The sequence below is a fragment of the Melitaea cinxia genome, chromosome 4 (genome assembly GCF_905220565.1).
Source record: "Melitaea cinxia chromosome 4, ilMelCinx1.1, whole genome shotgun sequence".
Classification (NCBI taxonomy): Eukaryota; Metazoa; Arthropoda; class Insecta; order Lepidoptera; family Nymphalidae; genus Melitaea; species Melitaea cinxia.
The window spans coordinates 10,084,789-10,108,893 of record NC_059397.1 but is presented as its reverse complement, the minus strand read 5'-3'; the positions used below and the strand labels follow the sequence as shown (position 1 = coordinate 10,108,893).

General features: G+C 38.4%; 1 protein-coding gene across 1 annotated transcript in view; it reads right to left on the bottom strand.

Annotated features, from left to right (window-relative positions):
- Positions 1-6,533: 6,533 nt before the first annotated feature.
- Positions 6,534-24,105, bottom strand: part of LOC123670370 (MAP kinase-activating death domain protein) — a 44,357-nt gene continuing 26,785 nt past the window's right edge. Inside the window, exons 29-42 of the mRNA XM_045603867.1 lie at positions 23,264-23,405; positions 17,297-17,424; positions 16,223-16,348; positions 15,283-15,324; positions 14,301-14,309; positions 12,582-12,654; positions 12,071-12,117; positions 11,269-11,412; positions 10,300-10,521; positions 9,415-9,977; positions 9,123-9,368; positions 8,126-8,444; positions 7,569-7,660; positions 6,534-6,731 (exon numbers count right to left, since the gene is read on the bottom strand). Coding sequence (XP_045459823.1) covers positions 6,575-6,731; positions 7,569-7,660; positions 8,126-8,444; positions 9,123-9,368; positions 9,415-9,977; positions 10,300-10,521; positions 11,269-11,412; positions 12,071-12,117; positions 12,582-12,654; positions 14,301-14,309; positions 15,283-15,324; positions 16,223-16,348; positions 17,297-17,424; positions 23,264-23,405 — 2,310 coding nt within the window. The 3' untranslated portion in view covers positions 6,534-6,574. The remainder of the gene's footprint in view (positions 6,732-7,568; positions 7,661-8,125; positions 8,445-9,122; positions 9,369-9,414; positions 9,978-10,299; positions 10,522-11,268; positions 11,413-12,070; positions 12,118-12,581; positions 12,655-14,300; positions 14,310-15,282; positions 15,325-16,222; positions 16,349-17,296; positions 17,425-23,263; positions 23,406-24,105) is intronic.

Genomic DNA, 24,105 nt, shown 5'->3' with positions numbered 1-24,105 from the left:
CTCAAAATTAGACTTCATGACGAAAAACCCTACAAAACGTATTTTACTTTCAAATATATCAAAATTATTTGACCCACTGGGCTGGCTATCTCCAATTTCAACTAAAATAAAACTATTATTTCAACAAGTATGGCAACTGCAATTAAAATGGGATGAACCTTTACCGGAAAATATATTGAAAGAGTGGGAAAGTATGAAAATTGACTTAGAAAATATAAATAAATTTTATATGCCTAGGTGGTTAGGAACAACAAAGAACAATGTCATCGAACTCCACGGATTTTCAGATGCGTCAACAAAATGTTACGCCTGCGTTGTTTATTGCAAGGTAATGACACATGAACAGACATCGGTAACTATGATAGCAGGAAAATCAAGATTAGTTCCTGTAAATAATAAACTTACTTTACCGAAACTTGAGTTATGCGGTGCCTTATTACTCATAAAGTTATTGTCAAAAATAAAAAGTTGCCTTGAGACATACCAAATTAATTACTACTGCTGGGTTGATTCTATGGTAGTTTTAGGATGGATTAACGGTGTACCTGAGCGCTTGAAACCATTTGTGGCAAATAGAGTAAAGCAGATTATCGAAGTGGAAACCCAACAGCTGGAATTACGTTAAGTTGGAGGAGAACCCCGCAGACTGTGCTAGCCGTGGTTTAACAGCGTTACAATTAAGAGATCATAAATTATGGTGGAACGGGCCGACTTGGTTAAAAACGCATAAAACTAAAGATCAATTTAATACTAAAATAACATTTTTTACATGTCAAGAAGCCAAAAGAACTAAAAAGATCGTAGCAACAGTAATTCATAATCAATATGAAAATATCATAACATCATTACTTTTTAAATTTAGCTCGTTAAGCAAGATTGCGAGAATATTAGCCTGGGTCTATAGATTTATTAATAATAAACGTGAAACCAAGAAATACTTAACGTTAAGTGAAATAAAGCAAGCCAACATAAAAATCATTCAACAGTGTCAGCAAGAATATTTTATTCAAGAATTACGTGATATACAGAAAGGAAATAATTTATCATCAAAAAGCAAGATTTGTATGCTCCACCCTATACTTGATGAGGATAAAATTTTAAGAGTGGGGGGACGTCTAAAACACGCGAATATTAACCTAGATATGAAACACCCCATTATCATACCCAAAAATAGTCGTTTATCAGAATTAATTATCGACCAGTGTCATGAACTCACCTATCACGGTGGCGCCAAGCTTACTTCCGGGTTTATTCGACAAAAGTATTGGTTGGTAGGAGGACTCAAAGCCACGAAAAAGCGTATTTTTCAATGTGTAAAGTGCAGAAAGCACACTCCGAGTCAGCACTATCAAATTATGGGCGATTTACCTACAGCAAGGGTCAATCCATCGCGGCCATTCTATCACACAGGGGTAGATTATACAGGTCACGTGTTTGTTAAGGCCAACAAGGGCCGAGGTATTCTAATCACAAAGGGCTACATGGCTGTATTCGTCTGTATGGTTACTAAAGCTGTACATTTAGAGTTGGTGTCAGATTTAACAACGTCATCATTTTTAGCTGCTTTGCGCCGCATGACTGCTAGACGAGGAGTGCCGAAAAATATGTACAGTGACCAAGGTACTACGTTTATCGGAGCAAACAAGGTCTTACAAGAAGAATACCAACAAATATTAAGTACCTTCCAAAACACAAAATTCATCGATGAAATCACGCGAATGGGGATCAAGTGGCATTTTAATGCCCCTTCTTGGCCGTCAGCAGGTGGTCTATGGGAAGCTGCGGTCAAGAGTCTCAAATATCATATAAAACGGGTGATAGGTGAACAAAGACTTACATTTGAGGAATACTCAACATTACTCTCTCAACTCGAAGCTTGTATTAATCAAAGACCTTTATGTGCAATGACCGAAGACCCTGACGACTTAAATTGCCTAACACCATCTCATTTTTTAACTAACGGTCCTCATTTAGCATTTTACAACACCGAAACTGACTTACGTACTCGTTGGCACCTAACGCAAAGATTGTTCGATGATATCTGGAAAAAATGGCGCTTAGAATATCTTACGCAACTATCAGTCCGCAGCAAGTGGAGGCTACCACAAGAGAATATCAAGGTCAACGACATAGTGCTCATTCAAGACACCAACTTGCCGGCCGGGAGGTGGCTACTCGGCCGCGTCCTGCAGCTACACCCTGGAAACGACGGTTACGTAAGGGTTGTTACCCTAAAAACAAAAAACGGCCTCATGAAACGTCCGGTCGTTAAACTATCAATATTACCAGTTAATGAACAAAAATCAAATGTAAAACAAGATGACGTTAAGCAAGTATATCACGTTACCAAAACAAGCAAGAAAAATACCTATAGCTTTTCGAAATTGGTGCTTACAATTTTATTTTTATAATGACATTTATATCAAGATCAGAAGGCTCTTTTAATATTACGCCGCTTAGAAATAATCAAAGTTTGTACTTCGACAAGATAACAAAAATGTCTCTAATCAAAGACGAGTGGCGCCTAGTCGTCTACTACGACATGAATCCTTACTGGGAGGGGTCATTAACATTAAGCAAGTACTTAGATTATTTACAAAACATTTGTAATAGTGAACAAGAGCATTCACAATGTGCAGCGATCATGTTACAATTACATCACGGTTATGAACAATTAAAACATTATAATAATGTTATGATGAATAAGCATACTGTGCGCACGCGACGAGGAATAATAAACGGAGTAGGTAATTTAGCAAACTCTTTATTCGGAATTTTGGATAGTAATTTCGCTGAAAAATATGAGCAAGACATTCAACTCATCAAGCACAATCAAGAGCATCTCGCCGCACTCTGGAAGAACCAGACCTCAATTGTCGAAGCCGAGTTAAATGTATTGAAACGCACGGAGAACGTTATGAACAAGCAACACAAGCTCATCAACCAACGATTAAATCAAGTAGAACAACAATTATACGCCGTCAAAAAGGAAAGCTTTACAAACAACGACTTTATTCTCTCCGCAATAATAGCCAACAACATATTATCTCATCTCAAGGACATACAGAATATCCTACTAGACACTATGACTAACATTTACAATGGCCAGCTCAGCTTACACCTCCTGACACCTGATCAACTACGCCAAGAACTAAACACTATTTCAACTAAAATATCGAAAGACTTATCACTACCTTTTGAGAACATAAGTTTACCTAATATTTATCATTTATTAAAGGTAAAAGCTAGAATGTCAACAAACTACCTATTATTTGAAACTAAAATACCTCTAGTTCACCGAGATACCTACGAAATTCATAAAATCATCGCCGTACCACGTTTAGTAAATAATAATATTATGATTTATATAAAACCCGTATCTAGTTTCCTAGCTATTAATTTACAGAAAGAGGCTCTGTTGCCTATAACTGAAAGTGAGTTAAAATCGTGTCTGCAACAAGAGTCAGGCACTCTTTTATGTAAGACCGGGTCTCCGGTGTACACCCTGAAGGACGATGAAAGTCTTTGTGAAAGGGATGCAACCACCGGAAGATGCAGAATTTATGAGGAACCGTGCCAATCACAGTGGCATGAATTAAATCAAGTGAATACTTACTTTTATTTTTATTGTAAACAACAGAACGTAAAAATACTATGCGACGATCAAGTTTCATCGTTACCGTTATTGTATTCTGGCTTATTGACAATAAATGACGGATGTATACTGAAGTTCAAGGACTTCACTGTGTATACTCATAAACAAGAAATGAGTACTTTGCACTTCAAAGCCGATATTATTGCTCCAAAGTTATCTCCGATAAACTACTTTTTTAATATATCGGTTCCGACCCTCGGCGCTACTAACGCAAGCGACAAAGACGACGTCAGCGAGCATTCGAAGCGGCTTATGCAGCTGCAGGAGCAGATCGAAGAGATGAAGCAGACTGTTCCGTTGTATGACAGCGTTAGCAGCCACGACATTCATCATTATACGGCAACCTACATCATCGTTGCCGTGGCTACCGTCGGGATAGCTATTTGGGGATCGCGCAAGATCCTCCGCAGGCGGTCGGCGCAGGCGGCGGCGGAGCGCACGGAGCGGCCGACGCTGGCCACCCCGCGGCCGGCGGCAGCTCGGCGGCGGCCGCCCTCCTCCACAACGGTTATTGACCAACAGTGTGTGTGTAGTGCGAGTGATAAGTGATAAGACAAATTTCCGTCACCGACCTTAATATATGACGATAGTGTTAAATTTAATTCTATTTAGATAATTAGTTTTTATTTTCTTACTAACAAGTGTAGGTTAAGAACCAATTGGAATCACCTTGTATCATCATCTCATCACTACTAACTTTTCGGTGTGGGAGCATGTACGAACCAAGTCGTACATTTGCGAATCAGCAAATTTATTAAATAAATTGGTTATTAATATAATAATTATTCAGTACGTTTCGATCTATCAAGGCGATCGCGCGTGCTCGCACACCGGGTCATTTGATCATTATCAAGGATCAATAAATTAATTTATTTAATTAATTGTGATTCGGGTTTATTTCATATTAACAAGAAAAAGTTCTTTTCATCAGCATTGGTTCGAAAATTCAAGGGGACTATGACATTAAAGTAATAAAAATGCGGTAGCTAATCATATTTTTTTATTTTGTTAATGGAAATGGTGCCATTTTAATCCAATTAGACAAAAATAAACCGATAATATATTTTTAAGTACAATCTACCTATGATTATTGAAATATTTTTAAACTCTGAAGACCCTGAATTTCATGTATTATTAGTGTCCAATCACGCGTGAAGAGAAAACCTTGATTTTGCTCTTTTATAAATAAACAAGTAGTACATTTTAAAAAATTTAAGGGAGTAATAAAATAGTTTGTGTTGAATCCTTCGTTACATTTTTTATACGCTTCTACCATAATGGCTAAAATAACTACTTACTGTTGTAAAATAAATACTGGGTGTAGGTATATAATTTTTCATGAAAAAAAAGTAATTATTCATGAAAAAAGTAATTAATTAAAACGTCAACACCATAAAAGAAATTAGCATTAAATTTTTTTAATTTGAATAAACTTATAGCAGTACAAATATATATTAAGTTAATTATTTCTACATATTGAATTTATATTATTATTATTATTATTATAAACATCTTTTTTTTTCTATGAAAATATAACTTGTCAATTTTTTACATATTTTTCCTACTGCCAACATGACTAAATTCTATATTTATTTATCACCATTATTATTTACTATTGGTGCAGGTTGAGCTGTTTGTATTTTTTCTTACATATTTTTGTATAACACAAACAAATGCCTAGTAGTATGTGTTTTATTGGCGCCGCTAAAAATAATCATGTAAAAAAAACCTTATATCTATACCTACTTTTGAATTTTGTAAGTAATTAAAAAATGGAATTAATATGGAGTACTGGATTTTAATCATTTTGTTCAAAATTTTAAATTTTAATGTGTGCTATGTATCAATATGTAATGTAGCGTGCAAAATGAGCTATATTATTATAATTAATTAAAACTTAATATTGTACAGGCTATCGATTTTTTGAAATAGGAACTATGTAACTACGTATTATACATAATTGTAATCATACGAGTATATTTGAAAAAAAAAAAAAAAACAATTGAATATACATCAATGATGGTTAAAAAGGACAAATTTGTATGTTACAAATATTTGATGAAGTAACAACTACGTTATTGTCGGATTTTTTAAGTATTGGCTTTTTACCACGTTATTGCTATATTCCCCGAAGAATAGATATACTATAGTGATAAATTTCGTAAGATTTCAAGTTATTTTCAGTGTTTCTTTTTTAAATCTAAATTCACGACAAATGTGATTGGAACTAATTATTATTAAAACAGTATTATAATAATAACACAATTATTTTCAATATCCACTGGATGTTTTTATAAATGGATCAAACTTATAACTGTAGGTATATTTTAAACAATGCATTCTAAGACGAATTACAAAAAATACTATTATAATTATTGCATACTATCAGTGAATTTCATGAAAAATATATCATATTCCGGATTAATGACTACTCACACTGTACTAAAGGGTAATGAATAATTAATTCTTATAACTAAATATTTTTTTTTTAAATAAACAGCTAACACGTGGTTGATTCAAAGGCGTTTTTTAGTTCGACGGTCGTCGTTTGAGGTAAATATACAACACTACGATACACGCGAGTACACGTAAATTACTCATTTTTTTAGAAATTGCCAAAAAAATAATTGTTTCAGAATAATAATTATTTGATGATATCTGCGTATTTCCTATTTCGTTTCGTATTTCCTTTCCTTTATATACCATTACAAAACACTTTAGTGTGTAACTATACGTGAAAGCCAATTCTATTAATTATTTAGAGATCAATTTAAAACCCGACATAGGACCCTAACAGAGGGCAAGAAGCAAAAGCAGTACGTTAGACGTTTAGAAGCTAGTACATGATATATAATTATAACGATACTGCAATTGTTGTATCATAATTTTGGCAATTTCTAAATGTAATGTAATAGTTGTTCAGTTCCTGTCGGCGGACGGGCGGCGTGCGCCGCGCTGCGGGATCACGAACTCTGCGTGACGCGGCGCCGTGAAGGGGTTGGACGGCGCGAACGCGGCGCCCGAGCTCTGGCGCGCCAGCGCGCCGCGCCCCGCCGGCGACGGCGGCGCCGGCACTCTGCGCGTACGTTACAAACTTTACATATATTACAATGCTCGCACATTATTCCTCTTTTTATTTATTTATTTATGCATTTTTAGAAGTATTAGAATGTAGACATTTGTATGTAAGTTTATTATAATACATCTACACCACCTACCTAATTTCGATAATAGGTAGTTTACTTTTTATGACTAGAAGAAATGGCTTATTAGCCATAAGTCCGTCCATTATACTTAAGTTTGTAACTATCTTTATACTTTGTTTGTAATGTATCTATGGTGAACAATAAAGTATAAAATAAATAAATACATTACAAACTTTACACATTACAACGTTTGTACATTACAATTGCAATGGTCACGCCGACACAGTGATTCTATAGAGTTCAACTAGTTCAACGGATACGAGACCGTGTAGTTTTTCGTAAATCTTTATAACCCCACCGTCCGTGTAAAAGTCATTTAACTACTACTAAAAGGGTCAACCGATTTTGATGAAGTTATTCTTACGTGTTCATGTTAGGTTCTTACAGTGGTTGCCGTCAGAACTAGGCTTTGAGGGGTCCGTTAGTGTGTAATAAATTAGGTGTATTTACAAACGAAATTCCACATATGTATTTGACAAATGTACCGCGTTCAGATTTTAAGCTGAAAACTTTAAAAAATAAGATTTTATGTTTATTGTTTCTTCTAGTAAATTATATGCAAGTCTTTCAGAAGTGGTGTACTCGCGATTTCGTGTAATCTCTATAGGTATACTTATACTAGGGCGGATAAAAAATCTCAGCTAGTTCAAATAGAAAATAGGCTTTTAGATGAAATATATTTGTTTTAAGTAGATGTGTAAAATTACTTGGGACTGGTGCAGATGTCTGCGGCGGCGGACTGCTGGCGCGGCGGCAGCGCGGGCGGGGCGCCGCGCGCCGCTGCCGGCCGCGGCGGGATCTGTGTGTTCACTTGACGTTTATAATTTATACATACATTTTTATATTTTGATCGATTGATTCAGCCTGCAACACCCATTACTGGACATAGCACTCTTTTTCCACGTAGGAGAAGGATCGAAGCTTCCACCACGGTGCTCCACTTCGGGTTGGCGAATACATATAGGTATGTATAATATATTACTTCATTTGAAGAAGAAAAATTTTTTGCAAGTTCAGTATTTTATATTATTAAGTATGTGATTATCTTTTCAGAATTGGTCACATTAGAACAAATTATAGATTAAAGTTTATTTAAATATATCCGAGCAGAGCTACCCGTTGAGTACAAATTAAGGCCTGTTATTCGTATCGGAGCGGTAAATGCTGAAATAAAAACGGTAAAAGTGTCGAATAACGTCACTCTCAGCTTCTCAGGCTATTTCCCGACCCACATTCGTTTCACACGCGCAACGTGTCGCGGTACCTGCGGAGGCTCGCGCGAGCGCGGCGCGGCTTGCGACAGCGCGCGCGCCAGGCGCGGCGGCGGCGGCCGGCGCGGCGGGCTCTCCGTCCTGCGCGGCGGGCTCTCCGATCTGCGCAGCGGACTCTCCGTCCTGCGCGGCGGGCTCTCCGATCTGCGCAGCGGGCTCTCCGTCCTGCGCGGCGGGCTCTCCGATCTGCGCAGCGGGCTTTCCGACCTGCGCGGCGGGCTCTCCGATCTGCGCAGCGGGCTTTCCGACCTGCGCGGCGGGCTCTCCGATCTGCGCAGCGGGCTTTCCGACCTGCGCGGCGGGCTGTCCGACCTGCGCGCACAACGCGATTATTTACTTCATTTATTTGTAGGATGTTGACAGATGGTATTCAAATATTTTTCAACATCAAAATCGGTACACCCAGTGAAAAGTTATGCGGCTACAACGCAAGTCGGCGAAAAATAGGTAAAAACATTATAAGATCATCTCAAAATAGCATTATAAGATTAGCTCGAAAAGTACTGCAACCATAGTTCGATTAAAAAATCATTGAAATCGGTCCATTCAGTCAAAAGTTCTGAGGTAGTATCCACACACAAAGGATTCGACTCCTTTTTTTGTTTTTTACGTAAGGAAAATCTATCATGGATACTCTCCAGCGCGGGGACGCCAGAGGATTATGTCAGACTCCTACTGACTAAAAAACCACCACGTGTGAGCAGTCGTCCACCTGAGTGGGGCTAGACAGGGTCGCGCTAGCATTCGCCACGTCGTCCCGGCGGTAGGCCCGGGCAAATCCTCCGGGCCCCGGTACAATGGTGGGGTGACCTCGCTCACAACAAGGCCACCCCTCAGACGTGTGGGGATGTGTTGTCCGGCCACTATTACAAGGGGGGGGAGGAGGTGGGCAAACCGTCTCCTCCTTGCCCCCGTACGTCTGCGCCGGAGTGGGCCAGCAGAGGCGTCTTCCTCTCTGGCCCACTCCGTGGTCTCCTTCTGCGTCATTACCTCTTCGCAGAAGAAGACCGCGCCTGCCACGATCTTTCGCTGTCAAACATGGCCTTTACGACACTCGGCAGCGAGAGATCCCGTCCAAGAACCGCTGGAAGCGTGCGCCGCTGCGGTTCCCAAGCGGCGCACACCTTCAGCGTGTGGAGCGCCGTATCTTCTGGCACTTCACACTCGTGGTAGGCTAGAGTCGCCTCCCACGATTTGGTGCAGGTACTTACCGAAGCATCCATGTCCGAAAAGTACCTGCACCAGACGGAAGGTCAGCGGCCCGAACCGCCGCCTCACTCACTTCCGGAGGACCGGCTTCACTGCGTTCACTTTCCACTGCCCAGGGACTGGCGGGGCCAGGTCCTCTGTCCACCGCCGTAACAGGGTATCCTGCGCCAGCCTCATGCGTGTGAGCTCCTCCCACGTAGGAGACTCCCCCCGGGATCTCCTCGCCGCCACAAAATGATAATTTTCGGCGAGGATCTCTGCCTGCAATTCCCAGGGGGGATCGCCGGCCAGCACACACGCCGCCGTCCAGGACATCGTCCGGTAACCGCGTATCGCCCTCGTCGCGATGACCTGCTGCGACCGTCGCAGCAGGGTCTTGTTAGCGCGACTTAGGGCTTTAGCCCAGAAGGGTGCCCCGTACATGGCCATACTCCGGATGACGCTGGAGTACAGCCTACGGCACTTGGCGCTCAGACCACCCACGTTCGGCAGCAGCCTTCCCAGTGAGGCGGCGGCTCTCACGGCTCTTGGAGCTAGCTTGGCAAAATGAGCCCCAAAAGCCCACCTCCCTTCCAAGGTGAGACCTAGGTACCTCATCTGGGTCCCCACCTGGTAGGATTCTACTCCTGCCCAAGTCTGATTTTTATATGTAAATACACATTTATATACCTATTCCTTTCACTGTGCTGTAAGTACTTACGTACGGTTTTAGAAAATAATGGGCATGTCGGCTTTAATGAAGATTCGCTTCACTACATCAGAAAATTTTGAAATACAAAATGTACCAAATAATACGTTTCATATGATATCTAACAATACACAAAATATCACATCAGATTTAAATTGAATTTCGAATTTTGAATAATTTTTGTCTCCATATATGATGTTCCTACTGTTCCTACCTGTGCGCCGCTGGTCGTGCGTCCGTCTTCTCGGGACTGTCTTTCCTCCCACTGGCCTCAAGACCGTCCTTCCCGTTCTTTCCACTATCTGCCTCTAAACCATGCCTTCCCTTCTTCCCTCCGGCGCCATCCACCCCATCTCGCGCTTTTCTCTCCCCGCCGGGGTCCGGTTTCGGCTGTTCCGGCAGCATTCTCGGCCGGTCCGGCAGCACGCGCCTATCCGGTGGCACTCTTCTCTCGGATTCGCTGGCGCGTATATGCGAGGGTCGCCTATCCACCTGAATAAAATACAAACAAAATTTCGAGACACGATTTTGATACTCCTACCCATAACCCATTGGTGACTAGCTGTGCCCCAAGGTCTTACCCGGATTAATTTAAGGAAAAAACGTACTAAAATATTATGTAGCCTATAATCCTGAATTATAAATTCTATATATAGTTTTTCTCAGTAAATGTATTATTTATTTATTTATTTATTTACACCTTCGCACACCAATACAAGGTTTTAACAGTATTACAAATGATATATAAAAATAGAATTTGCATCAGTTGCAACAGGCGGCCCTATACCTAATACATCCAGGCAACCTGAGCAGAGGACTAAATAATTATCCAACACAAAAAGGATTTTTTAATTCGAACCAGTAGATCCTGAAATTAGAGCGTTCAAACAAACAAACTCTTTAGCTTTATATATAAAATATTGGTATCGATAGATAAGGCTAAACATGCTTTAAATTCAGAAATCAGCACGATCAAACGGTTTTTTTATTACATTAATCATCATTACAGCCTATACAGTCTACTGCTGGACATAGGCCTCCACAAGTTTACGGCAAAAATAACGTGAACTCATGTGTTTTGCCCATAGTCACCACGCTGGGCAGGCGAGTTGGTGACCGCAGTACTGGCTTTGTCGCACCGACGACGCTATTACATTAATATGGATTATTAAAATATAACTGGACTGGTCCTAATTAAAGTAGGTATTTTGACGTCTGAAACGTAAATAAGGTCCAAACCTGCGGACTAGCTCTGCCAGTGGCGGGCGCGTCGTCGGGGGGCGGCTGGATGCGCGCCGCCTGCTCGAGTATCGCCTTCTTCTGGTCGTGGCCGGCCGCGAAGTACGAGAACACGCATAGCACCGCGTAGCATATCTGATCCGCCTGCGCGGGTCATGTCATTAGTACCCGAACTATTATATCGTTACAGATTATAGTACCAAACATAGTTTATTATAAAAGTTTATGGGATAATAATTTGGAACAAAAATGAAATTAATAATTTCTAAATATACCTTTGTTAATAAGAAAATTAAAAAATAACTTCAAATTCAAACGGCGAGATTCAACGGTGAGAGCGATTGCGGTGCGTTTAAATACAAGAATATGATATAAATACATTTAAATAGGCACTCATCTGTAAACTAGTCATTGCGAAGTGTAATTAATATTTAAATTAGACATAAAACAAAGTTTAAACCTAAGTAAATATAAAAAAGCGAATACGATACCCTTATATCCATACGCCTGTAAGAAAGGAAATAAAGGCGAGAAAAAAACAAAAAGCGATAAAAATAGTAGATAGAAATTAAAACTAAGACGTGTACATACATCGGGGTGAGCTATGAAACGTAAGGTGCATAATTCTGTTGGTTTCCATTGACCTCGACAACGAGATAGTACCGAGTAAGCCATATTGAGAAGAAACGATGGAGATCAAGCACTACTTTCTCTGCCTACAACATAAAACAAGGATCCATGAACTAAATAAAAACAAAAAGGAGATGAGGCGGTGATAGAAAGAGCACAGGTGATACCTTACCATTACTGATTTGTATTTCCTCTGTATTATCTGTCTTGTTTTGGGATCTGTGAAAAAACACAAATTTATAAAACCATTCTTTTATTTTAGCTTGAATGTTTTGACAGAATACTAAATGCGCATACAATTTTATCACCATCACTTCAGCCTATCACAGTACACTGCTGGACATAGGCCTCCACAAGTTCACGCCATTTTTGGCGGCGTGTTTTGCCCATAGTTACCACGCTGGGCAGGCGGGTTGGTGACCGCAGGGCTGGCTTTGTCGCACCGAAAACGCTGCTGCCCCTCTTCGGCCTGTATATTTCAAAACCAGCAGTTGGATGGTTATCCCGCCATCCGTCGGTTTTTTAAGTTCCAAGGTGGTAGTGAAACTGTGTTATACCTTTAGTCGCCTTTTACGACACCCACGAGAAGAGAGGGGTTGGCTATATTTTTTAATGCCGTAACCACACAGCAATAAAATTTTATATACCTGTAATATCGTAATATATAGTAGCTATGTACTTACTAAATTCTTCTAAAACGAAGATACCGCCATTCTGCGTGAAGCACTTCCGTATATGGTCGAGCCGCACGAAAAACTGCAAAATAGATTTTTAGAATATAGAAATATATGTAATGAAATTTATATTTTGCAACTACGCAGTTAAGAAGAATGCAAGAATTACCACATCGTGTTTGCCATTTAACAAGGAGTCCCAGAGAGTAAAAAATAAACCGCGCCGCATTACATAAACACGATTTGGCAACATTTTTACATTGGTGCTTTTTGTGCATGTTGAAAAAGCGTGCTATGCGCTTTCCCTAAACGGATTCTAAGGCATTGCACTACATTGGAGTTATAAAGTGCATTCTGCCGATAATTCCTTATATCGTTTAGCGATTTTTTCGATCTAAAAAACAGTATTATTACACTTTGTAATTTTCTTTACGTTTCTTCTTTTGTGATATTGATCGAAGTACACCTGCAGTGGTACTTATTTAATTAATTAATTATATTATCGTTATTTATATTATATTAATTTCCAATTTTTTTTTTCGTTAGACTACTAACCCCTACTTAAGGACATGTTGGGTATACATAATGTAAAAACAGGCACATGATATATAATAATTATATTCACCTAATAAAACCATGCAAAGCATTACTACTTATTAATAAATGGTACCAATGATAAAATTTACACAATTCAATTTATAGAGATATATAAAGCATTTACACTACTGTCCAGATCTAAATAATTTATTTGTTTTAGCAACTAATTACATAAGCACGCGGCTAAGTGCTATAATAAATAGGTACATAATTGAAGCAACTTGAAATTGTTAAATAAAATGTGTCAATTGTAATAACATTTTATATACGTATTCAATAAAACTGTGAACTCTATTAAAACAAAAGTTCTAAAAAATCAATTGATGTAGTTTTAAATTTAAAAAGGCTCCACCAAAAACATGCATGTAAGCAGGCATGCGACAAAATTACTAGTTGGGGAAAGGAGTTTTATACATTAACATCCATTGCAAATCTCTCATCAGTATGTCTCTAGTTTAATAATAGATGTTTTTTTAGCTAAGACCAGCATGACGTTGTAATCGATAAAACTTGCAAAAGTGTAATAAACTAGGATTTTTAAAAAATGGTGACGGTTAAGGAAGCAGTGCTGGGCGAGGACGTGGCAAGGAGATGGCGAGGCGAGGTGAGGCTAAATGAGGCGAGGTGAGACGAGGCAGGACAAGGCGAGTCGAGGCGGGACGAGGCGGGCGTGAGGGCGGGCTGTAGCGCGCCAGAACTTGTGAGATGGCGAATGCTCTACGACTGACCTCGTGTTAGCGTCGGTAAGCTTTATCTCGTGAGACGCTCGCTCGGGTTCGGGTGTAGGGGACCGACTAATCTCAGCACGTGGTGCGAGTGAGAGATCGAAACCGCTCGCCGGACGATCCGTGATACGAATGCAAGCTATCGGGTGCGGTAATGAACAAATAAACAAAGGGCATCTATGTGCATGCACGAACGCGCGGGCGCTCGCCGCACTCGGGAGAACTAAACAATGCTAACAACGGCTAAAACAATCGGTAAGCCTCAAACTACAAGTAAAGCCCTACGACCTCGAACGATCGTCGCTAACGTGCACGCGTTGGCGACTACGACGACGATCGCGAGGTCGCAGAGATCGCGTCGATCATCGTCGGTAGGCCACTCTATCTTATGTGAACCATTTAGTACCTCGAAGTCCTTGTGCGCAGCGGCGCGGGTACGGCGGGTCCGGAAAGAGTAGAACAGACAAAAAGAAGATATTAGTAGAGGGCGGCCGAGCGCGTGTCAAGGACCATCTCAAAAGTTCCTAGCGGAGCGGGCGAGCCGCCTCGCCAGCTGCGGGCGAGTAGCGCATGCACGACTGTATGTGGGCTAGATACGTGAGCGACGTCACTCGGATAGACAACGATTTACCTTAAACGTAACGAGTACAGCTAACTATTACATCGAAGTAGTAATAGATAAAAAGAGGGCAAAACACGATATTCGATCAAAAAAGCTGTATTGAATTTATAAATACAAACTTGAATAAAATAAAACCGCAGTTAAAGAAAGTAAAATAAAAATGTAGGAGAACATGATCAGCACAGTGTGATTGTATCGTTAGAACACAAAGAAAATAAGTAATAAAAAAATCGAGATAGGAAAATTTGAGTGGTCCTTGTTAGGTTTTTAAATTTTTAATTCAAACATATTAAAGACAAATTGTAGAATTCACATTGCTAGGGAGCGTCATCTAAGCAAATCGTATGATAATGTAATGTTTGCAATACAGCTGATAAAGATTATTTATTGAAGTCCTCACGTGCGACATTGAAGTCTCCGTGAATGCCGAAACTTATAAAGTACGGCAGTAAGATATAATGCAATGCACTAACGTCACCGGCACAATATTCAGACGGTAAAGCTTTGGCGCTTTGGGACGCTGTCCCATTCACATAGATTGTCGCACAATTTATTTGGACAACATTCTATTTGCATTGTTAGTATTGAGACATTTCCCAAAATAAAGCAAGAACACTGACGATACCTTACCTGTAACGATACGTAATGACAGTACCAAAACTGAAGCAACGTTATGTATTCATTATTCAGATTTTGGTTTATCATTTTTTAGTAAACACAAATTAAAGCTGACAAAAACATATTAAATTCAAAATAAGAGACTAACCTTGCTGTGATGAAACAGGAGTCCGACGCCCTCCATGCACACCTTAAATAGTCGTAACACGAGTTATATAATAGCATCAAACATAATAATTAAGCTATATTTATTAGATTTTGTTTCGTTTATGTAGTCGACTAAATCTTAAATAGATCATAATTTTGAATATTGATTATAATATGTATGTTATATTATGTCTAAAATACATCTCCATCTATGTTCCTGGGTCGATAGCGAAATTAATATACACAATTATTTAATAAAATTAAATAATTTTCGTTAATAATGCATCTAACGCGCAAACAATTGCTCTTTGTCAGATATAATAGCATCAAGAAAAATTGTTAATCGAACGATCTTAGCACTGTCCATAACATATAAATAGGGGCAGTTATTACAATTACACATTACATTAGCCTAAATTACTATTAGTTAAATCAACAACAATATTCTATTGAGCTCGTTTTATCACCTCGGCTAAAAATAGATACCGGTAGCTAGATTAATAATAGTCTGGTGGAAGAGCTAAAAAATGTTATAAAAGAGGAGCTCCAAAGTAACTTTTGTCGTGCACATTTGCTTTATCTGCATAAACTTGATGCACTCATTGTGTCATCGACCAAGATAAAAAAGCATAGCTATAAGTACACTTGACTATTACATAGGTTACTCATTGCACGTGGTCACTGAATTAATACGAATTTACGACAAAAAAAATTACAAGCGAATTGAGAACCTCCTCCTTTTGGAAGTCGGTTAAAAAGGATTCTTCTTTTTCAGACTGCCTACTTAAACGAAAATAAACGGTTCGTGAGAAGAACGAACCCTTTTTAAATTTAAAATCCGGCATTGAAAGTACTGCATGCCAAGATTACTCGTAACATTTATACCTGACAGTATCGCTTACGCATGCTGTACACGATCGACCAAGGCCTGTCATCAGTACCTGTATGAGCCCGCCCTCCCCCGTGGCGCAGTCCTGCACGGGGAACTCTCCACCCAGTTCGGCCGCGTCCTGCCGGAGACCGCTTTTTTCCATCGCCTCTTTGATGCAGTAGTACAGCGCTTTGGACTGTACGATATTAATATTACCGTTAATTTAAGTTACAACTCTTGCAGTTTCAGCTGCGGTTACGTTAACTACTCCTTTTATATGCATAGATTTAGATATGAGCAGCTTCAGATAAACGTTAATATATCTAATACTATTAAACGAGCAATTCTTGTATGTATATATATCTGAATCTGAATATATATATATAGAATCTGAATCTCCGAAACGGCTCCAACGATTTTTATAAAATTTAGTATGCAGGGGATTTCGGGGGAGATGAATCAATATAGCTAAGATTCATTTTTAGAAAATGTCGTCTTATCCCTGTTTTTAGGCAATGAAAAAATGGCTACAATTTTTATTTTTATATAGGTATTACAAGTTAGAATGCGAAGGTAAATTTCGCAATTGCCAATATAGTTGTCATAGCTCAGGTGGGAAATCGACCGGTCGGGATCGACCGAGAAAGTTCAAGTCCCGTGCCAGATCGATTATTTTTTCCTTTTTTTTTTCTAATGGCACTCATGATTTTTTATTTCAATAAACAGTTCATATTTTTTATTATTATGTCGGTAAAATCGAAAAATATTATTCATATTTTATAAATACGTAATTCGTATTTTAATATGATTTCCAAAAAACACGATTTACTAAAATTACGGAGCTAAGCTCGGTTACCCAGGTACTAAACGTTTATATATACAGTCGATTCTCGTTAATTCGAAACTCAGGGGACTCGAAAAATATTACGAATTATCCAAAAAGACTCATGTATTTACAATTTATATGTAAATGTGTCTAATAATAATAATTTATTTCATATCAAAGTATTATATTTAAAAGTATCATTTTTTGGCTACATTTAAAAAAAGAACAATAATATTTCTAAAGTGATTTGTTTTTTTTTTTTTTTTCTATTAAGTGGTTATAATCAATTTTTGACAAAGAAAGGCTATAATAATATACCTTTTTTGAGTAATATTTATGTAGTTGCGATTGACCACCAGTTTTCTTCCAAATTAACAATACTCGTCGTGTCGGACCGATTGTTATGTTCACCAGACGTTCGTACCACCACCGGTCCACGATTGTTCCTAAAGAATACATAAGATTTTACTTTATAAAAACAAAGAAAGATTTATGCAATTAAATTATTTACTTATCACAACGATCTAATACATTATGCATTTTAAATTTTGATCTTAACTAAGGAGCCAATACATGTCAAAGTATGGTTAGAGCACTTAGATCTTAATTGAAAAATCGATAGAATTTAATCGGTTTAAATATCAGCTACTCCAGTCCTGACACATTCCTTAACGTCCTTAATTCCTTAACTAGTCCAGCAGTCGCCAAATGTTTTTTCAGTGATTAAGAGGAAAGGGTACCGAAGAGACTTTTCGGCTAAGATCTAGACTAGGTAAAACCGAATGAGAAAAACCGAATTATGGGGTTTTTGGGTGTGGAGGGTGGAGGGTGTAGGGTAATCTATACAAGGTAACACTGTCACACCTCGAAACCCCATGGTTATGGAGATATCCATGGTTAAAGTTTTGAGGTTAGAAGAAGAATTTAAAGCTATTATAATACCTTTGAGCTCGTACGGTTTGCATTGTGTGACAAATCGACACTTTTAAACAAAATAACGCGTCAGACATAATATTCTAATAAAATTAGTAATTATTGCGTGCTAGAATATAGGTTTAGAAATTCGAAAAATACCCAAAACCGAATCGGAGCACCCCACTGTCCACGTGGTCTTGGTCTGTCCTAACCCTAGAGTGTTTTTTTTTGTGCCGCGGAGGCGCGGAGGGAGGGCAGCCCTCGCCCGCCGTGCGAAAGCGCGCGAACGAATGCGTAGAGGAGCGGCTGAGGCTGGTCGCCTTCGGCGACCTGCCTCCGCTGCGGAACGGAGCATGAGTGAGCGTGCTTTCGCACGCAAGGGCGGAAGGGCTGCACTTCCCGCAGCGCCGGAGCCAAGCGTTCCTCTAACTTTCGAAATTCTTCTTCTAACCTCAAAACTTTAACCATGGATATCTCCATAACCATGGAGTTCTGAGGTGTGACAGTGGTACCAGGGGTAGCGTTCCCCACCCTCTCCCCCCCTTCCCCCCACGGTCCCGAAATTCGGTTTTACCTAATCTAAAGCTTTACCGACTTTTCAAAAATATGTATTTGAATAAAATGTTTCTGTCGCGCTGCATGCCGCTACCGCGCCCCGCGCCATCTCCGCTCCGTTTTTTCTATGTGTGACTGTCGTGTTGTTAGTGTGCGTGCGCCGGCTATTCAGCTATTAATTGTTGACGATATTTTACTATTCGCATCTTTCGTTTGTGATTGACTACAGGTACATATAGCGCATAGTGCTATTTTTCTGAATTTGGCTTGTGTTATTGAATTTATTCTGCATCGTATTGCTGTGACTCGGCTTACTATTATTAAATTTCGTAAACTACTTATTATTATGTTTTATTATTTTGACTTGGATACTCTTTGTGACTTGATAAATGTCTATATTTTTGTGGGTAATTATCGAAATACTTAGGTACTTTATTTATGAATTAGGTTCCTATGTAATTACATGGTTGAGGTGTGTGTAAGAATGGGTAATGAAATACATACATAATTATAGTGTATACATATAGTACATAGTATAAGTGTAAGTATAGTATAGATGTGTAATGTAGTACATACATAGTATAAAATGTTTGTCTTAGTACCTATATAATTTGTAATGTCTCATGTTTGTCGCAGTTATTAATACATAGGTATAGGTTATGTGTATTAATTAACATATAATTGCGGCGATATAACAAGGGTTAAAAATAATATTATAATTAAAAAAAAAAAACAAGAAAAGCCGCCTGCGTAAAGATAGATAGAATTCAATAATTACACAAAGATAGCTAAATAAATCACACCAATTACTACTTACTGTACACTTACAAAAATCATGAAGGCGACTTTTTCAATTATTATTTTATTTGTGTTTTTTTAGTTAGGCAAATTACGTAATCGATTGAATTTTTTTAAAGAGTGGTTGATTAACATGACATAACATAACAATACACTTTATTGTACACCAACAGAAAATAATAATACGTATTAGATTGATTTTTAACCGACTTCCAAAAAAGGAGAAGGTTCTTAATTCGACTGTATTTTTCTTTTTTTTGTATACATGTTACTTCAGAACTTTTGACTGGGTGGACCGAGTTCCACTTGTACGCAAAGGAAAAAAAGCCGACTTCAATTACATCGACATGTAATACAACAAAGGTAGACGAAAATATACTCAAGTAAATACGCGTTATTAAAGATTACTCAAAAAGTTGTTATCAGACCTCGATGAAATTTAAATATGACTGATATGACACGATAAACATCAGCTTTCGATTAAATTAAAAATCATCAAAATTACATACACCCAGTAAAAAGTTATGCGGTATAATACAACGTAGGTCGACGAAAATAGTCAAGTAAAAACGTATTATTTATATAACTCGAAAAGTTGTTGTTAGATCTCAAATAAACTTAAGTGAGACCAAATGACACACACCACCTTTCGATTAAAAAAAATTGTTGAAATCGGTCCTCAGTCAAAAGTTCTGAAGTAAATAAACATAAAAAATACAGTTAAATTGAGAGCTTCCTCCTTTTTTGGAAGTCGGTTAAAAATAGAAACCGATTTTACACGTCTATAGAATTCCTAAGTCGACAAGCTTGAACAGTGAAAGATTTAGTATCAAAGAAAGAGTAGTGAGAGGGAAATTCAAGAAAGAAGAGCTTTCCTCAGAACGAAGACTGCGTTCATTGGAATCACTAAGAAATTTAAATCGTCGTTTTAGATAAGCAGGTACAACAGGGTTAAAAAGAATAGAGAAAAGTAAGTTGAGAATATACGTATTCCCGCAGTAGGGAATTGGGTGCCACTCAGGGCGTAACTACTGCCGTATCAGCCGTATCAATGATACGGGGCCCCCTATTTACAGGGTAAAGGTGGTATCCTAAGGTGTGTAAGCAAAAATTAGTAAAATGTTAATGTAATGTCACTTAATCTTGTGCTTCCTGGAAAAAAGAATAAAAAAATTGTCAGAAATCACTGAAGTCTGAAAAGCAATCCCCTTTTATCCGAGTCAAGCGTGCGCCCAATTGTTGATAACATTCTGTATCGTTTATTTCGGGATTCAGTTAATCATTATGAACAATGAATTAATCTTTTTTTATATAAGAATGGGGCACACAAGCAGACGAAGCCATCTGATTTATAACGGCTACCGTCGCCAATGGTCTTTAGAGAAAAGATGTAGACACTAGACGCTTGAAAATCCCCAAATTTTAGCAAGGTCATTCCACACTTTGAATCTGCGCGGTAAGAATGCGCACGAAGCTCGCACATTGGTTGGAAACCACTGATGGATACAATTAGCACCACTAGACTTCTTGACAGCGAAAGAATGCAGAACACGACAAACGACATTGCTCATAGTGCACATTACGCATCGCGTGCTCGCACCGTGGAATGCTCGATGGTGCTTTTCCCTCATCGTCAAGAGTTGAATTCGACGCAAAAAAAATGCAAAGAATTTTCGCTTACTTTTTCGCATAATGTGCCAGAGAGCCTTCAGGTTCGCGCAATGATGGAAGTGTAGACTAAAAAAAGTTACCTTCGACAGCTTTTGTAAGAAACAAAAGGCACGGGTTCCATTTGGAAAGCCCAATAGTCTCTCGCCAATTCTGCTGTGTTTGAACTTTGCCCTAGCGATTTACTACCTGTAAGACTTGGAGGCAGCGTTGAATCTCTTCTTCGGGTTATGCGCCTGTGAATCCCCCATATAGATGCGGAAGATTCATAGGAATTCACTAATAGTATTGGCTTCACAGGCTAAAGTGAACCATCCCCCGTATCTATTACTGCAGGTCAAGACTAATAACTCTCCAGCTTGGAAATTAGCTCTTTAAATTAGCTTAAAATCCGAAATTCAAAACATTCATTCTATTAAAGAACTCATGGAATTATTACTGATAAAATTCAATAGCCTTGCATCCAGTTTTCCGGAGATATTAACTTGATGTTTTTCAAAACTAAAACTGATAAAAAATTACCTAAGGATTTCGATGGAACAGGAACAGCTACAGCAGACTACACTCACTATTGTCTATTTTAGGAGGAAGTAATAACTTATAATCAATAAATAATTATTTTAATTCAATGCAAGCATTTTTTTGTGAGATATCTTTACCCATCATTTGCCTGCCCCCCCACTAATTTTGATACAGGGCCCCATAGTTCCCGGGGTTCCATGGAATGCTACGCCAGTGGTGCCTCTTGAGTTTTTTACGCAATTCAGAAATATGATTCTATTTGCGAAGTTCAAATACGAATCGCATAGGTACATAGATTCGACCAAATTTAATAATTTGCTCCTCAGTAATGTCAAGAAAATAAAACTAAGCAATTTTTTACCGATGAAAAAAAACAGAGGAGGTTCTATAGTCACCACGTACCTATATTTATTTATGTTTGACCATGCATAGCTTTTTACAGAGTATTCCGAAATTGATAAAAAAAATATATTGGAAAGAGTAAACCCCGAAGTTGTTTTTCGCCTAGGAGGCGAGGAAAAAGCGCGGCTCGTAGCTTGCTTGGCATAGGCACGGGAAAGAGCAGAGTCCTAATTTTTTTAACTTTCTTATTGTATTTTTTATTAGTATTACGGTAATAATAATCATAGTATACTTTTTTGAAATCCTTGTATTGAGCCCTTTAATTTGATACCAAAAACAAACAACACAGTTATTTACCATAATTACCATTGTTATTTGTTAGCAAAATCCTTCGTTAGCTCAGGTTTGCACAGTGTTACAATAAAAACCGCATATACAAATACGGTTTTATTGTAGTTATGAAAAGAGAAATTATTTAATTTTGTTAATACGAATTTTAGAAAATATCGACTAAAAATTACATCACTAGTGTATCGATATAATTGTCGACTATGAGGCATCACTTCGCTGGCGTATATACGTATTGCTTTGACCCTTGCCTCCCCCAGACCTATACCCCAAAAAGCAAGAAAGGGACAACTGCAGCTCAGACCGTTTTAGGTATATAATTTTTGACCAAAACAGTGTTTCGTAGTCGACTGTTTTCTCCTCAAAACATGGCAATTTTTTTTTTAAATTTTTTTTAGAAAATAAAAGAAGACTTCGGTTATGCCCCTATGTTCTCATTTTTTTGAAAATATGCATATATTTTTTTTTTAATGGGTATCTGAAAATGTACAAAAAATTATGCAATATTTCAAGTTTTTGAAGTCTCCTAATTCCTATGATAATAAGAATAAGAAAAAAATAACAAAAAAATAATAAATAAAATAAAAAAAACATAGGGGCATGGTCATGGCAGCAAAGAGTTCTATGTCACAAAAATATTTGATCTAGTGTCATTATCCAGGGAGAAAACAGTCGACTACGTTTGTATGGAGAAAGAGCCGGTACCCTTTCCTCTTAATAACAGGCTAAATCTTTGTGAAATCTTCTAAGCGTAGGACTAGAGAAACGTAACACCAAACTTGTAGGATTATGTAATATTATAAAATATTTACTAAATCAATAATTAGTTTAATAATATTTTTTGTGGTCGTATCAGTTATTTATTGTGGTTACCAATAATTTGTCAATAATTGAATATGTCCTCAAAAATGCTCTCTCAGATCATTTTAGACTCTTCAAACCGTTGAAAAGATTTTGCCAAATATAGCTAGGAACTACGAATGAAAACTTACTTTTGCGTAAAAAAAAAGTCATATCGGTACATCCGCTCGAAGGTTACGATGCCACAGTCAGAAACAGAAACATTGGCGTTAAGCTTATACTAAGAAAAATCCAGTGGTCCAGCAAGGAATCGTTTAAAGTGGTCGGGAGCCGTACCCTGCGTCGAGCGCAACACGAACCCGTCGTGCCGCACCTCGAAGAAGCGCAGCGGGCCCGCCGCGTCGCCCTCGTGCACCGTGAACGTGGCGCGCCGCACCTGCCGCGAGCCCAGCGCCTTCAGCGTGATGTCGTTCCCGTGCTGGAACCCACGGCGTGCGGTTATCGGCGCGGATATTGGGCGCTCGCCTTTTTATACTACAACGTTCACCTGGTAGTAAACGACTATCGTACTTTATCGACGCCTGCAAAACCAGAAGCATCGCAAGCGCGTTGCCGATCCTACTGCCCAATCCTCTCCGGGATTTCTGGTCACCGTACTCACCACAGTAGCACATCACTGCTTGAAAGCAGCATTATTTAGCTGCAATCTTCTCTAAGGTTCACCTACTTCTCCTGACGGTTTGCTCAGATTTTGATCTGGAGATTTGACTGGCTAATCTTTAAAATTTCAAAATTTAAACTTAAAGGAGCCTCCTATGTACATATATATATTTTTAGAAGTGATAAATTATTGGTATATTTGTATATATATATGGTACACATACTCTTATTTTTTTGTCTATTTATATTTTATCGTTTTAAACTGTTTATATGTATATTCAACTCATAAACCAAACGTAGCATTAATTTCAAAGATTTCTATAACATTATGTATTTAAATCCAAGGTAGATGTTTTGCATAGTTTTAGTACCAAAATGCCACTTCAAATATTTATAGGCTATATTATTTAAAGGATAAGATATTTATTTAAATGAACATTACATTTTGTAATAAGCAAAATATGAGTTTGTGGCGTATCCACATATATACGAAATTTTTATAGTAGGATATTAAGCCT